The 20,978-nt window shown below is 34.8% G+C and overlaps 1 protein-coding gene across 1 annotated transcript in view; it reads left to right on the top strand.

Annotated features, from left to right (window-relative positions):
• The window catches only part of LOC149787324 (dehydrogenase/reductase SDR family member 4-like), a 30,431-nt gene extending 11,624 nt beyond the window's left edge, over window positions 1-18,807 (top strand). Inside the window, exons 3-9 of the mRNA XM_089977859.1 lie at window positions 3,402-3,479; window positions 4,611-4,634; window positions 6,092-6,162; window positions 9,804-9,855; window positions 10,357-10,491; window positions 16,140-16,195; window positions 16,505-18,807. Of these exons, the coding sequence (XP_089833985.1) occupies window positions 3,402-3,479; window positions 4,611-4,634; window positions 6,092-6,162; window positions 9,804-9,855; window positions 10,357-10,491; window positions 16,140-16,195; window positions 16,505-16,619 (531 nt within the window). The 3' untranslated portion in view covers window positions 16,620-18,807. The remainder of the gene's footprint in view (window positions 1-3,401; window positions 3,480-4,610; window positions 4,635-6,091; window positions 6,163-9,803; window positions 9,856-10,356; window positions 10,492-16,139; window positions 16,196-16,504) is intronic.
• The last annotated feature ends 2,171 nt before the right edge of the window (window positions 18,808-20,978 follow it).

Genomic DNA, 20,978 nt, shown 5'->3' with positions numbered 1-20,978 from the left:
GAGATGAAATGAAAACCCAGTGACAACTTTTGTGATTATTTTGTTAACAGTTAAAAGGTGAAAAATTATATGACCATTCAGTGACAGGCACATCATAACCCAGTCCTTCACATAATTTTTTCAGGTGATTTTTGTATACTATTAACAAATTTAAGCCACATATTATTTTTCATTTTCGTTAAGATTGTCTTATCCACATGTTCCTATTGTCCAGTGACCAGATATCAATCACTTTTATGAGCTGTACCATATAATGGCGGATAGTGCCTGCTGACCTACTATCCATTTCACCGCACCTACAAACTAGGCAGTTCTGAAACTAGTCTTTCAGCTAACTACAGAGCTGATAGTCATGCATAACATCCAGCCAGTATTTGAGCCAACAATCAACCATACCAGCAACAAAAAATCATCTGGCAAATCATTTCATTGAGGATTCCTTTGGAGTTAACCATAATACATATAGGGATGATGGCAATGCCTCATCTCTGCTGCAGGGGATGTTTTTACACAATTATGGATATATGCCCTGGTGAGGATGACCTATACATTTAGTGTGGGAATGATCTTAATGCTGAGTGTGGGATGACCTACACAGTGAGTGGAGATGACCTTTCACGTTCAGATTCAGCTGTGGAGTTTGGTTTCAAAGTGTCTGCAAGAAAAACATGCCAGTTTCCAAATGCCCACCACCACCAACTACAAGCCATGCCATGGTGTTGGAAGACCTGGAAGGATTAAGTAAATTTCAGATCATCTGTCAGATAAAATCTGACCAAAGAAATTCTGAAGCTTTTTTTTGGAAAGTTAACTATCATTGAACTTACTATCATCCTGGTATAAAATGCATTCAGACACTGGTCCAGTGGCACCCCATTTCTAGTCTACTTGATCACAAAGTCAGGATCATAACTGAAGTAGTGTCATTCCTGTGTCAGCGATGCCACAAGAATTGGCTAATTGCAGGAAAACCTTTGTAAAGTACCAACCAGAAATACTGTTTGTATGAATCCAAGTTTGTAGGGCTGGGGAGCCTTCTTGTTTCCATGCTTCAACATGGTTTATAGGAATTGGGGTTCAGAGAAATTATCTCTTCATATCAATCATCTGGAAATGAAGGCTATAATCATGATCAAGGATTCTCATGTCTGAAAGGACCATTTCTATGGGAAAGTAATCCATATCATGTTGGATAGCTCAGTAGTGGTGAACTAACTCAAATGGGGGAGAGGGGGACCATATCATCCAACCTATGCATTCTGGTTTGGAAGTTTCTGTTCTGGCACTTCCAGCTAAATAAAACCATTAAAATGAGACACATTCATGACAGTCTTAATGTCATGGCAAACTCTTTATCCAGTTAGGGCCAGATCCTTCATACTGCATGGTCCATTCATCAGTCCATTTTTCAAAGGATTTGTGTGCTTTGAGGGCATCTGATGTTAGACATCTTTGTGACAAGGTGGAATCACTAACTGCCCACCTTTGTATCTCCTATCCTGGACCCAAGTACTGAAAATATTGCAGAAATTAAGAGGACAGAACTGCAAACAATTATGATAGCCCCTCACAGATTGGACAAGTCCTGAGTCAATGATCTACTTCATCTAGCAATTGACATGCCCATGAAAATCCAAGCAGAGCCAAAACCACTCAAGCATTTATGGTCACAGGTATTTCATCCCTGTCCGGCAGACTGGCTCCTAATAATAATAATAATAATGCTTTATTTATAGAGGGTGACTCATTAGTCAAGGACTATTCTCCCTTGAGGCCCTCTTAAGGAGAATATAACAATGCACATTATATGAATATAACAATAATTAGTGTTTATTTTAACATGTTTAGTATTAAAATACTAAATTCCATTATCTTTCAGAAACACATACATGCTCATGATATCTTTTCTTAAATACTCTAATATTTTCAGCAGATTTTACATGTAGTGGAAGCTTATAACACAGAACTGTACCAGAGTATTGAAAACTCTTTTTAAATTGCTGTTCTTGGTTTTGGTATTAGAAGGTTTCCATGTGATATTGATCTCAACTGGTATGGTGTTGAAAAAGGCCTGAATAAGTCCTGAAGATACTCTGGTGCAGTTCCATGTGGACATTTATATAAAAGATCCTCCTTCACACCTGGTTCTTGTCAGGAGAGCTCTGTGAAGAAAGGAATTTCAGCCATCAGTAATAGATAGAATTCAATGAGCTCAAAGGCACTCTACTTTGAAGGTGTACAAGGGAAAGTGGCACATGTTCAGGGACTGGTGCAAAGTTGACAGTATTGTCCCTTGAGTGCCACAAAACCGCAACTTCCTGAATTTTTTTCTCTGGCTGTTTGAGGGAAAAAAAATTGCCGTGATTATCATCAAAGGCAACTTACTGTTCCATGATTTCCAATACCTTCCAGTATGATTTCCAGTACCTTCAGACATGATTTCCAATACCTTCAGGCATCATGGCAGAGGGCATATTGGTCATGATGATCTGTCCAACCTGCTAGCCAATTTTGACTTGAATAGGCCAAAATCCCTCATTCTGTTTCCTACATGGAACCTCATGGGTTTTGATATGGCTCAGTTAAGATTTATTTGAATGTTTAGCAAGAACCTCACAGAAGATACTATCAGAAAAAAAAACATGTTTCTGATTGCCTTAGCTTTGGCATGCAGGGTGAGTAATGTACATGCCCTTTCAGGGGACCCAAATTATCTCCTGCTGAGATTGGATGGTACTGTAAGTCCTGTTGAACACAGCCAATCCTTGTAGCTAAGAAAAGGCTGCCATCATTTGTCAATCAAAGAGTCATTTAATGCTTTTACTGATTTGTTAGACTATTTTAACTTTATTATTTGACAGATGTAGTCATTACAGATTACCTAACTGTCTGATGTGCTGCTCTTTAGTTGGGAGAATCATATAGGGAAGCAAACCATTTTCCCTCAAACGGTGCCCGTAGTAGAGGTAGGATGCTCACCATTCCCACCATCCTATTACCTAATAATGTGATTAAGAATGCATTTAATGGAGAAGGCACATTTTTTTTTAGTAAATTATTTTTCTTGAGAATTCTTACCTGATCACATTATGATAAAACTGTCCCATCTAACACAAACATCTCAAGTTGATGCAGTACTCAGCTTTAAACTGTAGGGGAGACAATGGGTAAGAGTTTCTTCCCATTGTCTATGTGGTATACAAACAGAAAAAAGATGGGATTCAAGATGTAATGGAGTGAGACACTGGATTCTGCAGAACACTTGTGTTAAGGCTGATGTAACTGGGTTATACATTTTCAGTGTACTTGGGGCCAGTATGCATTACAAATCTGTTACTTAAGTTTCATTAAACTTTTAAAAACACTGCAGAAAATATAATTTTCTTCCTCTGCCATTCTAGACTCTTTCAACATTTGGTGGAATTGATATCCTAGTCTCCAATGCTGCTGCCAATCCTTCCTTTGGACCTATATTAGATGTAAGTAGTGTTGTTGTTGAGAGAATGGGGACATGGATGAGGATTGATATTTTGTGATAGATGGCAGTGTGGATGCTGACAAAATGATGGATAGTTTTGTGTCATTTAGTTGGATGATCATTCTAACTTGGACCATCGAATGTTTAACAATAATTATTTTGAAAATAAATTAAATGATACATAGGTTTCACCTTGAAATGTTTTATTTATTTGTCATACCTTCAATAGATTCAAGACGAAAATATATACACAAGATTTCATTAATTGGCCTGTGTGTGTTGATCAGAAAGAGATAGATGAACAAAGAGACAAAACATGGACATGTTAGTACACAGCAACTTAGACAGGATATTGGAAGACTACAGGATGATCTTAAAATACTCTCATCTTCAATCAAAATGTTTATTTTTTCTGAAGAACGGAATGCAACTTAATACAGCCTGAAGTATCTCTAAAGGCTTTGAACAAAATGACATATTTGATAATTGAATGGATGGACTGACATTGGTATCACACCACTGCAGTAGCTTTATTTTGTTTAAAAAAGCATGGATAACCATATAGTTATTGTTGATGAAGATTGATTATTAATTTAAACTGTTTAATTTACAATTTTCTGAGAACATTAATACTTACACTTCATGAGTAAAGAAGCAGATAGCTTCACAGTCAGACTGTACTGTATTCCATTATAGATATGATGTTTACACTAAAATATGCCATTATAGATATGATGTTTACACTAACATATCCCATTATAGATATGATGTTTACACTAAAATATGCCATTATAGATAGGATGATTACATTAAAATATGCCATTATAGATATGATGTTTACACTAAAATATGCCATTATAGATATGATGTTTACACTAAAATATGTCATTATAGATATGATGTTTACACTAAAATATGCCATTATAGATTTGATGATTACATTAAAATATGCCATTATAGATATGATGATTACACTAAAATATGCTACTGTGCATAAAATGATAGAATAAATGAGTGATTACAATGACTACAGCATTGTACAAAATTTAAGAAAAGTTTCATTTACCTTTCATGTCTATAATTTGCAAGAGGTTGTTTAAATTTAGTTTTTATTTCAACTTTTTCTCATCAGACAACTGAATCTGCTTGGGACAAGGTAAGAAATTATGCATTTAACTTTCACTAAATCTATTATGCTTCATTCTTGGGAAAGGCACCTAGCTTCTATTTCCTTCATTCTTGGGAAAGGCACCTAGCTTCTATTTCCTTCATTCTTGGGGAAGATACTTAGCTCCTATTTCCTCCATTCTTGGAGAAGGCGCCAAGCTCCTATTTCCTTCATTCTTGGACAAGGCACCTACATTCTATTTCCTTAATATAATATTGCCAACAATTTCTTAAAATTTCTATTAAAAACACCAACAACAAAATAATCTTGATCAGTCTTGAAAAGTTGTTTCTTTTAATACACCCACATGTAGATGAAATTGGCATTTGTTTCACAAAAGTCTTTTTTTGTTTAATATACCAAAGTTTAGATGGAATGTGCATTTGTCATTTTTACTTGATAAAATAAATTTTAATAGAAATGGACAGCTGTCTCCCAAAAGCCTTTACTTGTATGATATAACAAAGTGCAGAAGAAATGAATCCTTGTCTCACAAGTTTTCTCTTATCTGTTAAACAATAATAAATGGACAGTCATCCTACAAAATTGTTTTAGGTATATTTAATTTATTAAAGTGGAAAAGAAATTAATATTTATCTCACAAAAGTTTTTTCTTTTGTGATATTCTGAAAAGAGCTTAGAAGAAAATACATTCATCTTTCATTGATTGATATATTGCAAAACAAGAAAATGTTTGGATGCGTCTGGTAGTTACTCGGGTCCCTCATTCTAATGCAGTATAGATGAGCCATCAAGATCAGGCTGTCTTATTCAGGAGTACATTACAAGCAATTGTAAATATGTGTATGTCATACTTAAAAACCGTATTAGGATGCACTGTTTTAGATGAAATCAATTTATGGTGAACTATATTAAGCTAAGAAGTTAAATGTTGTGAATTAGGAGAAATAGAAACATTATGAGCAAAATTTTAACTGTACAAGAGAATATGTATCCATAATCATGTTATTCTGAGACTATGTTTTACCTAGGTGTCATAATATCATTAACGTCATTTAGACAAACTAGACAGCAGAGGGGATTAAGCTTTAGAATTTTCATATAAGAAATTGTACACTTCTCTAAGACATTGACTTTTCATGTTGGGTTTAAACTTCTTTCATAAAGGTCATATATAAATACATCAGAAAACTTTGTAAGTACATTAAGTTATCTCAAATTAAATGAAGAAACTTAATTAATGACAATATTTTTCATAATATAATTTAATACATGGGAACATATCTTTAGTAGATCATTCCGTAGTTTTACGATATAAATAGCAGTAGGCCATGCTTACTAAATTTGAATGATGCTAAAATGTAAGAATTTTGGTATATGCTTGCTTTAATGAATCAGATCATATTAGAACTATTTAATTTTGTAGAAGGAAAATGGCATTCCAGTTTACTTTATTGTGTTCTATTTTCTTAACCTTGTGGCAGATTTTTGAAACCAATGTGAAGGCAGCCTTTTTTCTGTGCAAGGAAGTTGTTCCCCACATGGCGGCGAGGGGGTAGGTTTAAGTCTGTATATATCTTCTTCAAACATCAGTGTCCATGTGACAACATGGAGGCCAAGGGGTAGGTTTAAGTCTGTATATATCTTCTTTAAACATCAGTGTCCATGTGACAACATGGAGGCCAGGGGGCTAGGTTTAAGTCTGTATATATCTTCCTTAAACATCAGTGTCCATGTGACAACATGGAGGCCAAGGGGTAGGTTTAAGTCTGTTATATCTTCTTTAAACATCAGTGATCATGTGACAACATGGAGGACAGGGGGCTAGGTTTAAGTCTGTATATGTCTTCTTTAAACATCAGTGATCATGTGACAACATGGAGGCCAAGGGGTAGGTTTAAGTCTGTATATATCTTCTTTAAACATCAGTGATCATGTGACAACATGGAGGCCAAGGGGTAGGTTTAAGTCTGTATATATCTTCTTTAAACATCAGTGTCCATGTGACAACATGGAGGCCAAGGGGTAGGTTTAAGTCTGTTATATCTTCTTTAAACATCAGTGATCATGTGACAACATGGAGGCCAGGGGGCTAGGTTTAAGTCTGTACATATCTTCTTTAAACATCAGTGATCATGTGACAACATGGAGGCCAAGGGGTAGGTTTAAGTCTGTTATATCTTCTTTAAACATCAGTGATCATGTGACAACATGGAGGCCAGGGGGCTAGGTTTAAGTCTGTATATATCTTCTTTAAATATCAGTGATCATGTGACAACATGGAGGCCAAGGGGTAGGTTTAAGTCTGTATATATCTTCTTTAAACATCAGTGTCCATGTGACAACATGGAGGCCAGGGGGGTAGGTTTAAGTCTGTATATATCTTCTTTAAACATCAGTGAACATGTGACAACATGGAGGCCAAGGGGTAGGTTTAAGTCTGTATATATCTTCTTTAAACATCAGTGAACATGTGACAACAAAAATAGTTGCTATTTTAATGTTCATAGTTTCAACAGAATTTAAAAGCTGGTATCAGAAATAGATAAAATGAAGAAGAAAAAAATTCTAAATTAAAAGTTGGAAGGAAAAGGAATGTTACAAAAGCATTTACTGGGGATTGGTTTATTTTCATAAGTGTTAATTTTTGTATTATTTTTCTTAATAAGACATTTTCATGGGAACCAAAACTGAAATTTCTGGATAATTGCTTCTCTCAACATTTGCATATTTGGACTAAACTATTCAATTAACCCCAAAATAAAGAATAGAAAAGAACAGAAATCTGCCAACAGCAAACAGTTGTGGCTTGAATGGTTCCAAAATAAACAAAAGAAAAGAACAGAAATCTGCCAACAGCAAACAGTTGTGACTTGAATGGTTCCAAAATAAACAAAAGAAAAGAACAGAAATCTGCCAACAGCAAACAGTTGTGACTTGAATGGTTCCAAAATAAACAAAAGAAAAGAACAGAAATCTGCCAACAGCAAACAGTTGTGGCTTGAATGGTTCCAAAATAAACAAAAGAAAAGAACAGAAATCTGCCAACAGCAAACAGTTGTGGCTTGAATGGTTCCAAAATAAACAAAAGAAAAGAACAGAAATCTGCCAACAGCAAACAGTTGTGGTTTGAATGGTTCCAAAATAAACAAAAGAAAAGAACAGAAATCTGCCAACAGCAAACAGTTGTGGCTTGAATGGTTCCAAAAGTTACTATTGCTAGTATGAGTACAAATGAAGATCAGCATGTTTTCACCCAAGTGTTCAACATCAAATGTAGCCAATGCAGCCAAACAACACCAAGGCAAACAGTAGTTGAAACATAGCCATGTGATCTTTGTTTGAAACACTTTCCATAAGAGTACTCTTAAAACTCACTTATTTCAACTGCAAGAACAAACTTAAAGACCTAATAATGTTCCCTACCTTCAATATTTTCAGCATGTTTTTTTTTTTATTTCATGGTGTTTTTTTGTTCTTGTAATAATATCATTAATACTGATTTTTTAATGTTATAGGTGTTGTCTAATGTTGTAAAGCACTTAGATTAGGCACTATGCAAAGTCATTATTATTATTATTATCATTATTATTATGATGTTGCACCATCAGTGTCTTTTGACAATCATGTTATATGTAGAATGTCAACATGTGACAAACTGCCCTTGCTCAATGACTACTTTAAGTCTGCAAATTAAACTTTTGTTTGATGAGCAAGGCATTATTTCAGTGAAGGTATATTATGTAAGTTCATTTGTCAACATTTCATATCTCACATATACTAACCATAATGCAATCACACTGTTATTCTAACTCTAAGGCTTCAATATGTCCAGTGCGAAAGCGAGGTGGCATCTATCCTTAAAGGAGAGCAATTTGTTTGCTGCATATTGGGAAAAGTAGTTGTGTTGTCACGGCATAAATGGAAGTCACTTTTTGTGACAGTGTGACTGGTATAGTTCAGTATTTTCATCTCTCTGCCCTCAAATTAAAGCTGCCTTTGCTGAATAAAGTTCATCTTTGTGAAGAGTCCTGAGTTACATCCCTTTTTATTGGGGGTCAGGGGTCATTCAGTATATCCAACATTTGAAAGAGACAAAGAAAAATTGTAATATATGGTGCACTAGACACTTTTGCCACCTTAAATCTGTAATAATATCTTAGACACTTAAATTATTGCAACAGTGTTTTATCACTTGACAAAGTAACTCATGAAAGCATTGACATGTTTTGAATATCTACTTAACCGAAAATGAGCTGCACCATGGAATTTTCAGTTCCAGATCTTGCTCTTATTTAATCATAATGTTGACTCATTATCTGCCTGCATTTATTATTATACATACCCATGTTTCATTAATTACCTTTCTTTTGAAATTAATAAATCCTTAATTAAATGATAAGTTCTGTATTTGCATAAATTAGTCTCTGTTATCATTAATTTAGTCTGAGAATAAATGTTCCTTGACCTAAACCTCAGACATATATTACATGTGGTGATCAAAGAGTTTATATTGCAACTTGGCTGACTACCACAAACCATGAATGGTTTCACTGACAGATACAGTGGTATGAAATGGATATTCATTGCCATCGTATAGCTTTTATCACCTTTATTGACATTGGCCAACATAGATACTGGACACAAAAAAGTCCTGTGCAGCTTGTATCCATTTCCTATTTATCACAAGCCCCTCACATAAGCCAGCTACCTTTTGATGTTGGAAAGTTCACTAACTGGCTAATCCAGATATTGTTGAAGCAGAGATGGACGTTTCTAAACCTAATTTATACATGCTGGCCTACTTCAGAGTGGTTCCTCTGTTTTATAGTCCTATGTACGCTGTCAGTAAGTATTGAAATTAAAATTTTATTATGGTGCACAATACAAAGATCAGTGAATTTTTTAATCCTGACATGATTTAATTTCAAAATATGGATTAAAGTAAGCAGCTTACAGTAATCTTGTACTGAAGACAAATTTGGGATGGGAACAATATGAATACATATGTTATGACTTTGTTAATAGTGTGCATTAAATAATTTTGATAATGTAATAATAATAATATCAATGGTATTTGTTCAAAAAACAATTTTGAAAGGTGAACCTGTGTACAGTATGTGCCCTTTGTGTTTAGAAAAACAGAACAAGAAAAAGAATTGCAACTAAAGGGAGATAATTTATATTTTCTTGCAGTGGAGGTTCTGTGGTTTTTATCTCTTCATATGCTGGATACACACCAATAGAGGTGAGTAAACAAGTCTGCAGTCTTCAAGGGTACTTGCTGCATCAAGATTTCTAGAGATATGAAAATAGAAATGTCCAATGTAGATGAGCATGCACCAGAGATCATGTGCAAATTTAACATACAGATCACAGAAATATATGTATAACTGTGGTTAACACATGTGCAGAGATATTCTGTCATTATTTTTGTATCTCTAAGTCTGACTTTGTGTATTATGTAAAGTTAAGAATACTTGCTTTAGGTTGCCTGTATACATGCAAAAATTAAGGCATGTTTAAAAATAATCAATACTTCACAAGACTGTTTTTAACTACTAAATGTATAGAAAATGTTGAATTAAATATGTCTGGCCAGTTGCAGTTATTTGGGACTTGAGCCAGGTGAATGATACCAGAATCACATGGGCATCTGTGATTTTGCTAATTTTTAATACTGATTGTAGGTTATAGTATATAAAATATAAAACTTTGACATTAATAATGTAGCATAATATTTTTTCAGTATCTTGGTCCCTATTCCGTGAGTAAGACAGCTCTGATTGGGTTGACAAAGGCACTCGTACCCCAGCTTTCACAGAGCAATATTCGAGTCAATGCTATTGCTCCTGGAGTTATCAAGACAAAATTTAGTGAAGCAGTGAGTAGATGATTGTATTTGTCATGAAGTTTTCAAATCTTGCTCTTGATCTTATGTCACTTAATTTATGTTTATTTGAAGTTCAAATAAATTACCAGCCAACTGTGTCTGTGTCACTTTATGAATCATTACATAATGTCAACTATTATGTCTTACTTGTCTGCCTAAAGGATGTGTGCTACCAAATTGTTAGACACCTAGACATTTTACAGTGTATAACATGTTTAAATTTGCTTGGTAATAACATTTTTTCATCTAATCAGCAGAAAATATGTACATTTAAAGTGTATAACATGTTCAAATTTACTATAGGATTAAATGATCATGGTTGGGTATTTATCGCTGTGTAAATTTTACCTAATCACTCACAAAGTAAATAAAGTCCAAAGGACTATATGTTAACTTTGTGAGTGATTAGGTAAAATTTACACATCGATAAATACCCAACCATGATTATTTAATCCTTATAATTCCAGTTTCATCCTTTCTTTTGTCAAATCAACTTATTCCATCAACAATGCATTCCAATTTAAGTAGCATGTACTTTCCTTTCCTTAACTGCTTCACATCGCCCCATAATACATAACCTGTACAGAATCACACAAACATAATGACTACTGTCACAGTTACATTTATTCAGAAACTTAATACTTTACATCTTAGGCAATGGCTACCAATGGTTTCAACACATTTAGTTCATTTACAACATTTTTGTTCAATTTTAGTCAGTCCCATCTGCTACGTCAGATGACCATGACCTTACATAATAACAGCTGATATGGAATGAACATGTGTGCTAGATTAAATTTCCAATCAAATCTTAAATCATAATGGATTTTATCAATGAACAACATGGAAATATGAACAAGGTGATGCTATCCCTTACTAACATAAAGGTAACAATTAAATAAATTGTAAACAGGAATAACATTTTTTATCATTCTCAACAGCGTTAATACTTGTGAAGACCTGTTCAGTGATCTTATGTCAAATGAAATTTAACTACTGTAACAGTTATGTTTATTTGGCAACTGCATACTTTACATCTTAGGCAATGGTTACCCATGGTGTCAGCACATTTCTTTTCATAAAAAAAACATTCCTTTTTAAATTTAGTATGTCCTATACAGGAATAACATTTTATATCTTTTTCATCAGCGTTAATACTTAACAAAACCCTTTCAGTTATCTGATGTGAAATTAACTGTGCAGTTGTTAAATGTAGAGTTGCTCGCAAAACTGGCCATATGTTTTGTTTTGTTGCATAGTTGAGTTCTGGAGTGCTGGAAGGAATTAATGACTACACATACAAAATAATTTAAATTAGCAAAACAATCACATTTATGGATTATTATGTAAATTTTTCAATGGTGTTAAGTCACATTGGTGGAGATGGTAGTTTTACCATTTAAAATCTTTATTCAGTCTTTGAAAAATGGTCTCATAAATATTTGTTTTTATTTTTTTATAAGTGGTCATATTCACCATACCACAAACACATGCACACGTTTTTTAAATAAGCAAACAAAATTAAAATAAAAATTACCATTGAATACTCTAATGCACCATTTTGTGTTTCATTTAGTAGCCTCTGAATATTGATTTATGTCAATAGCATTTAAGTCCTCCTCAGATAATTTCTTGAATCATGGTTTATATCCCTCAGCGGGCTCAAAATTTACTGGTCCAGTTCCCACGCTATTATTGTTGTTGTTGTTGTGTATGGCTATGGTGACTGAGGTCATGGGGTGCTGTTTGAGGGAATTTATCAATATCTGTTGTTCTATTTCATTTTCAGCATTTATAACATCCATCGCATTATCGTCAAATCCATCTTCATCTGCTTCAATTGCTGCTATTATTTCTTTAACTCCCTGTCATCTAATTGTTACAAAAGGTCCACAGAAAATTGCAAAATCACCGTAATCAGCCATTTTGCGTGACTATGTAGCACACAAACACTAAATTGTAAACTATGCATTTAAATCAAAGAGCATTTTAAAAAGTATAAAAAATGTATGCTTTATATTTATTTGCTGAATAAAAAATTTAGAAGATGAAACAGTCATTTCATAATGACATGTCTACAGTGTTTATTTATATTGCAAACAGTACAAAAACCAAAAGAATTCCCCAAGTTTATTGATGTGTAAAAATTTCCAGATGAGTATCACATGACCATTTACAGCCAATCATATTGCAGAAAATCACTTTCATTTATAAACTTGAAATTATTTGGTAATAACATTTTTTCATCTAATCAGCAGAAAATATGTCTCAGATATAGTGGTAAGACTGTCAAAATAAACATATCACATTCACAGATAATGCCATGCAAAGGCATGGTAGCTTTAGTTCTGGTAATATGTCATTTTATTAGGACTGTTTATCATCACTTATGTTACAAAATGAATCATGATAGTTGTTGTTGTTGTTGTTGTTGTAGGGTTTAATGCCATTTTTCAGCACATGATAGGCTATACATGGCGGCCAGTATTAATGGTGGAGGAAGAACCCGGAAAGAACCACCGACCCACAAGAAGCTACTGGCAAGCTTTCTCACATATCCACATTAGCCGAATCTGAGACTCGAACTCTCACAGACAGAGGTGAGATGGCAGTGATCCGTAACGGAGAGCGCTTTAGACCACTCAGCCACTCAGGACCCCGAATCATGATAGTGCAATCCTGATACAGTATATATCACAGTATATACATTGTGCTAATTTCCATTTTAACAAGTTATAATAAATTTACTTAATCATCGAAATATATTACTAAACATTTGCCTTCCAATGATGGAATACATACACATTGTCCTTCAGTGTCAATACTATCTTTAATTTTTATAAAAATTGAAAACATATAGAAGTACATTATAAATAATGCATGTAAATTCAGTCTAAAGGGTCACATATTTCAGTTAAATTCTTTTTGTTGTATTGTATCACAATATGGGGTGATTATATGTCAGCTCTGTCATGTTGAATAAAATACATTATGGATTGTGCAATAAATTATGTACCATGGCACTAGCAGGGTTGTAGCTTATAAATTTATAGGAAATCATTTATTTTTTGTCTGCATTGTTAGCAATACCCAAATAATGCCTAATTTTTATCAAAATGAGCATAGTGATGTGTGAACTGAAATGTGTATCAATTTCAGATAAATAATACAATGATTATTAAGACATTTCTCTACTAAGATGTTTCTCTCACTTTCTCTTGAGGGTCAGTTTTACATATACATTATCCCCACACTTTTCGGAAAAAAGGTGGGGGTTTGTATAATACGACCCATCCATGCATGAATGCACACGTGAGTGCATACATTTGAAGTGATGTGCAATTCAAGATAGAAGCTTTAAACCCTTAAACATGATTAGGGGTGGTTGGTAAGATGTCTGCACCTGTTTTGGGAGTTAGGAGTGGTTTAGATATATTTAAAATAACTAACAAATTTTAAACCAACAAGTCTGAGAATTGGTGTGTGTGTGTGTGTGTGTTCATTAGGGTTCAGTGTTAACCCATGTTAGATGTGTGAGGAGGATACTATAAGGCCCCTGGGGCATGTTCTGGGGGCATCTGGTTGTGGACTTATGAACTATTGAGATCCCCACCAAGTGACTATAATACAATAATTGTGAATGAAAAAGCAAATTTATGAATACAGCTGACATCCCCGAGGTCCATCAATACCCCAGGGCATTTAGTCTTGGTGTCACACATTGCAAACTATTGAGATGCCTGCAGCATAACCGTATATACATTTATTGAACATGATGACTGTCCCATGTCTATTTGTTATTCTACTTTGAAGTGTGGTGGGAAAAAAAACGGGAGCACAAGATAAGAATTTCACAAACATTCTAGTTTCTTTCATCATAAAAAGGGGTGGCGGGTTTGTCTAAATTTTTCAAAAGTACACCGCTTTCTCAATATCTCGTGCCCTGATAACTCACAAACCCACTTATAATGCAGGGTCAGGCATGGATCCCATTTTTAAAACCAGACAATACAAAAAATATTCATCCCTATTTCTTGAACTTAAAAGAAATCATGTTCAAAATTGGTAACTGAAACGTTGACATATCGCTCGTTTTATGGTCGAAAACGGTAGATAGGACCTGGCACTTTTAATCAACATTTTAAAATTGTCAGCCTTTTATAAAAAGTCATATAATTGGTTGCATTTTCTTTCCTAATGACATTCTTAGTACACTGTAATTAAAGATATTCAAGGAAATTTTCATCAATGAAACTGTCACTTTCGCCTAGTGTATGCAGTACATTAATATTTAAATGCCAATTAAATAAATTTTATTAAGTGAAATTTGTGTTTTAATTCTATCTTTTAGTTCCACTTAAATGTTATCATCATAAATGCAATGTGTATTTAAATGTAAAACTACCATAACAGCAATGTCCGCAAGCGTTTCTCTGAGAACCTAATTAAGTGCTGACCGTGTTTTTATACCTAACTTGCAGAAGTATTTGCTGTATTGTTGCACTGAATTAAAAGCTGGACTCCTTTGTATTATCATGTTAATTACATCATTTGAATCAAATAAAGTAGTTGGAATTTTAAAAAAGTTGAAAGGCACAAAAATCCTACAAACTTAAAATCTAGCGGTCCCAGTCGTATGTCGGGTGAACTCACTTCATTTGATCAATCACACACTGTTATAAATGCTATTGTGTATGTAACATAAACTACCTTAAATTAACGGACTCGTTCATAACTGATCAAAGATAGCAAGGCAACCAAGCAAAACAAATACTTTGTAAAATAAAGAGCTTGGTTTCACAGATACAGACCATTGTGGGAAAGTGATTTTCAGAGAATTCCTGCACTGGCACTTAGTGATCCTCAAGGCTGATAAAACGTTTCACTGTTACTCTCACTCAAATCATGACATCAATATTCTACTATTGAACAATACAAAAATTGAGTTTCAATGTAGGTATCTGTCTCACGAAATAAATGTCATTAGTTTTGAAAAAAAAGGAATCTTTTTTGGTAGTGTATCAACAGTTAGTCTAGTTCCTGGTTGCAGTGACTCCTAACTTGTAGTATACTATTTAATACCATTCTGAGAACCAGGCTAATCAACAAAACAAAAAGCAGTGACATAATGCACAGATGTTCTCACTTACATGTGAAGGTTGTTGAAACCAGTTGGAACGATCTTTCACATGTTAGACATTTTGAAAATAAATGTTATTTAAACAGAATAATGAATAACTTCATTACAAAAAGCACATTATTAACAATAATTATCAATGGGATTGTAAAATGAGGATTCAGTCATTAAACAGCCCAGTTCCCTACACACACACATGGATTTCTCATTGTATAAGCAGATTTTTTTCAATTTTTGGAGGTCCCCCAGTAACTCGCACCCTCGCTTATAGTGCTTATATATGTTTGTGGACCCCATTGTGTGTGAATTATGTATGTATAAAATTTATCATTATGAAAAAATGTATCACAAGTAATAATTATAAAAATGTTTGTGGAAGTACTAGCATCAACTTATCATCAAGTATTGGTGTTTCATGAGAAAGTTTTGAAATGTACCAGTAATGAATTTCGAATATGGAATCCAATATATCAACTTCATATCAGCATTTCTTTTTTTTCAGTTGTGGAAAGATGAGGCTGTACAAGACATGCTTCTCAAATCAATACCAATGAAAAGGTAACTCCACCTATTTTTTCTCTGTCCCCCACAATAAAAAGCCTCATTTAAACTTTTGAAAGAGACAATGTATTCTCTCTCTCTCTCTTTATATATATATATAAACATTTGGCATCACCTTAATGACTTTCTTAATCACACTGTAATGCATACATTTGTCTGCATCTTTGAAGAAGTTTAAACCACTGAAAATATTAACAAAAACAATTTAGTGTGAAGTGCTTCAGGCTTTTGAAGAGTTGCTGTATATTGATACACTAACGTTACCCTGATAATTTATTTTCATTTTGATTTTATATTCATTTCCAGGATTGGTGAACCTCAAGAGTGTGCGGGTCTTGTGTCGTTCTTAGCTTCGGATGATGCCTCATACATCACAGGAGAGTGTGTAATGGTATCTGGTGGAATCCCAGGAAGACTCTAAAATAATATAAAACTGACTGGTTAAGTGATTTAATCACCTTTATGAAATACGTTTAGATCTTACATACTACCAGCCTAAAACTAATGTACAGTTAATCTTTGCCTGCCAGAAAAGGAAATTATTTCCAACAATAATGACTTCTTTTTATAAGGAAATAATAATGACGACATGAGGCAGGGTCTATTAAAAACACTAAATATTATGAGGAAATCCTTTTCTCCATTTCATAAAGGGAATAATTTTCTAAATATTTATTGATGAAATAAAGTTAGGACTTGAAAATGTAATGTGTGATTTTCATGAATTTTGTTGATTTTTGAATGAGAATTTTTGGTTTGCTGAATCTTGATATTGTGTATCCTAGAATAGACCCTTTAGAGGATCAGTGATAAAATGATTTTTGAAATCTGGAAATGACATATTCTCACTTACAATTTCAACTACAAACAACATAAGCCATCATCTATTACTGCGTAATGCACCAGTGGATCAGGGTCCATGTTGTTTTTCTACTGATTATTCATAATAAACCGCATAAACTCAGATCTGCCACCACATTATATGATGGCAGATTTGGTTCTGTGCAGTTTGCACTTGGTCTCAACCTATAAATGGTTATATATAGTTTGGTTTGGTTTGGTTTGGTTTGGTTTGGTGCATTACAGCACAGCAACACAAGCAGATTCTTTGGCATTGAGGCAATTGGAGTCAAGTGCCTTGCCCAAGAACAACCCACAGTAACTTACCCAGGCTGAGGCAATTGGAGTAAAGTGCCATGCCCAGGAACACACCACAGTAGCTTATCCAGGCTGAGGCAATTGGAGTAAAGTGCCTTGCCCAAGAACACACCACAGTAGCTTACCCAGGCTGAGGCAATTGGAGTAAAGTGCCTTGCCCAAGAACACACCACAGTAGCTTATCCAGGCTGAGGCAATTGGAGTAAAGTGCCTTGCCCAAGAACACACCACAGTAGCTTACCTAGGCTGAGGCAATTGGAGTAATGTGCCTTGCCCAAGAACACACCACAGTAGCTTATCCAGGCTGAGGCAGATGAAGTAAAGTGCCTTGCCCAAGAACACACCACAGTAGCTTATCCAGGCTGAGGCAGATGAAGTAAAGTGCCTTGCCCAAGAACACACCATAATAGCTTACCCAGGCTGAGGCAATTGGAGTAAAGTGCCTTGCCCAAGAACACACCACAGTAGCTTACCCAGGCTGAGGCAATTGGAGTAAAGTGCCATGCCCAGGAACACACCACAGTAGCTTATCCAGGCTGAGGCAATTGGAGTAAAGTGCCTTGCCCAAGAAACACACCACAGTAGCTTACCCAGGCTGAGGCAATTGGAGTAAAGTGCCTTGCCCAAGAACACACCACAGTAGCTTATCCAGGCTGAGGCAATTGGAGTAAAGTGCCTTGCCCAAGAACACACCACAGTAGCTTACCTAGGCTGAGGCAATTGGAGTAATGTGCCTTGCCCAAGAACACACCATAGTAGCTTATCCAGGCTGAGGCAGATGAAGTAAAATGCCTTGCCCAAGAACACACCACAGTAGCTTACCTAGGCTGAGGCAATTGGAGTAATGTGCCTTGCCCAAGAACACACCACAGTAGCTTATCCAGGCTGAGGCAGATGAAGTAAAATGCATTGCCCAAGAACACACCATAATAGCTTACCCAGGCTGGTCCAGCTGTTGGATTTGAAACTGCACTCATTCATTCATGAATCCGGCATGCTTACTAAAATGACTCTAAGTATATATAGTACCAAATCAACATTTTGCATCACCTTTAATAGATACTTGAAGATATTAGTTTTAAAGACAGCTTTCTTAAACACAACTATTATAAAACATTTTCAAGCTAACATTATCTGTTTAAATTATTAGCAGTTGATCACTGAATGTGCCTTGTTTTTGCAGAAACTTAAAATGGAAAGTTTTCAAGAAAAGAAATCAAGCATCTGATTTGATACTGTAATAAGATTACTTACCATAATTTATGTAAATTTTTGTACATAGATGATCCTTACAAATTGTAATTATTCTTTTGACACATATTTTTTATACAGGAAAGTTTGCTTTATTATTATTTCAGACTTTTCATACAAATGTAGTTTCAAAGCAGAAATTGTATCAAAATTAATAATCAATGTGAAAACAATAGAAATAAAGATAATTTTCATTGAAATTTGTTTTATACTCCATTTATTGATTGCCATACATTTTTGGCCTAATTGCAAAGTAAATAGATGCTGATGGATTGATGATATTTGTGTCTGACAGTCTGGCATCATGTTTTTTGGTTGATGATGTTTGTGTCTGTTTGTCAGACTGGCACCATGCTTAATGGATTGATGATATTTGTGTCTGTTTGTCAGTCTGGTGCCATGCTTATGGATTGATGATGTTTGTGTCTGTTTGTTAATCTGGCAACATGCTTATGGATTGATGATGTTTGTGTCTGTTTGTAAGTCTGGTACCATGTTTATGGAATGGTGATGTTTGTGTATTTTTTTTTCAGTCTTGTGCCATGTTTATGGATTGATGATGTTTGTGTTTGTCAGTCTGGTACCATGCTTATGGATTGATGATGTTTGTGTCTGTTTGCCAGTCTGGCACCATGCTTATGGACTGATGATGTTTGCATCTGTTTGCCAGTCTGGTGATTCGCTTATGGATTGATGATGTTTGTGTCTTTTTGCCAGTCTGGTGCTTTGCTTATGGATTGATGATGTGTGTGTCTTTTTGCCAGTCTGGTGTCATGCTTCTGGATTGATGATGTTTGTGTCTGTTTGTCAGCCAGTCACAATGCTTATGGATTGATGTTTGTGTCTGTTTGCAAATCTGGTATCAACATTGAGGTTAGCATTACATTTAGGTCATTTTCAGACACTATTGCTCAGGGTCACAAAAGATGCTTTTCAGATGCATCATGTACAGTACTACATGTTTAGTCAAAAATATGGTCACTGTGACCTGTCTTGCATGATTCTGCTATATTAATTATGGCCATATTTCATTGGTGGCCCCAGAATTTTTTAAATATCCCAATTGGAAGTTAATAATTCTTGCTTGCCAAAACTTTTGCATCATTCTATTCAGTATCCCGTCGTTAGCGCACAGGTCAAAAGCGTGACGACAAACGTGCACCAACAAAAGTGCGCAATACACAAGACAAAAGCACACAAGACATAAATTATAAAACTTATTATGTCAAATAAATAAGCAAATATTCACTATTTAAATTTTTTAAAATATTATTAATGAGTTTTAGTGCATTATTTATATCACTGTTCAAAATGCAATGTTATGTGCTTAATCAAGACAAACAAACAAGGCAAAACAATTATAAAAATTAATATGATTTTCATCTTCTTATGGCTATCATTTTTCATATTGCAAAGTTATGTGCAATACCGCGCAGATATTTGATCAATGGTATGTTAATGTATTTTGGAACCAAAGCTAGCAGGCATCAATTAAGTCTGACATACTTTGATTTTGTTGCCTCAGGCTGTCGAAATCCTGCTCAATATCGTTCGATCATAATCTCAACATGATCTTGCTCCTTGTGAAAGTGGCCAAACAGCTTGTAGACAGATGAATGATGACAGTCTACTGTCTGTTGAAATGACGGATGCCATGCCTCAACCAAAGTATTAGTGAGTGGTAAAATGTTGTTTACACGGTCGTGCATGTTCCACAAATTAATAGGAAATCGTGGATTTCCTCAACGGTTTCTTCTTCGTCTTCCCACGTAGTTGTCTTCCCAGTAATCATTGATTGGTGTAAGTTGCAGAGGGCTACTTTCCACCAACTCATCAAAAGCACCTGGAACATCTTCAACTGGAACAAAACCAAGGGCGAAAAGCATTTTGGCATACATGCGAACATTTTATCATCATGGTAAGCCTCCGCTAAATGATATTCCTATACTTTGCGCCACAAACATTGTCCTAGATGGTAGAAGCATCCTGCTAACTGTGCTGCTGGGAAAATCATTGTATATGCGTTTAGACTGTCTTTTTCTAAATCGGCCTTAATGCTAGCAGGATTAAGACCAGGCTGCAGCTCGAGAATTTTCTGCATGACTCGTTCATAGTCATGCTATTTTCTCTGGCAGCAAAACATAGACTAGAGGATAGGCCGAGTTGTTAACTAAAGCATGGATAGTGAATAGCTGAGTATATAGTGTTGGCACAACTTTAAAAGTACCATCGATAAACCAGTGATCACTTTGCTGTAGAAGGGTAAGATTTTCAGTCATTCTGAACATCAGAATGTGAGCAAATTCCACAGAAGAAAATTAGTGACTTGCCAATTTTTGCAGAGATTCTGGAATGGCAATATCATTTAACG

This window comes from Sinohyriopsis cumingii, chromosome 12 (genome assembly GCF_028554795.1).
Source record: "Sinohyriopsis cumingii isolate HCF-2022 chromosome 12, ASM2855479v2, whole genome shotgun sequence".
Taxonomy (NCBI): Eukaryota; Metazoa; Mollusca; class Bivalvia; order Unionida; family Unionidae; genus Sinohyriopsis; species Sinohyriopsis cumingii.
Note: the sequence above shows the minus strand (reverse complement) of the source record. Positions and strands in the feature narration are given on the sequence as shown.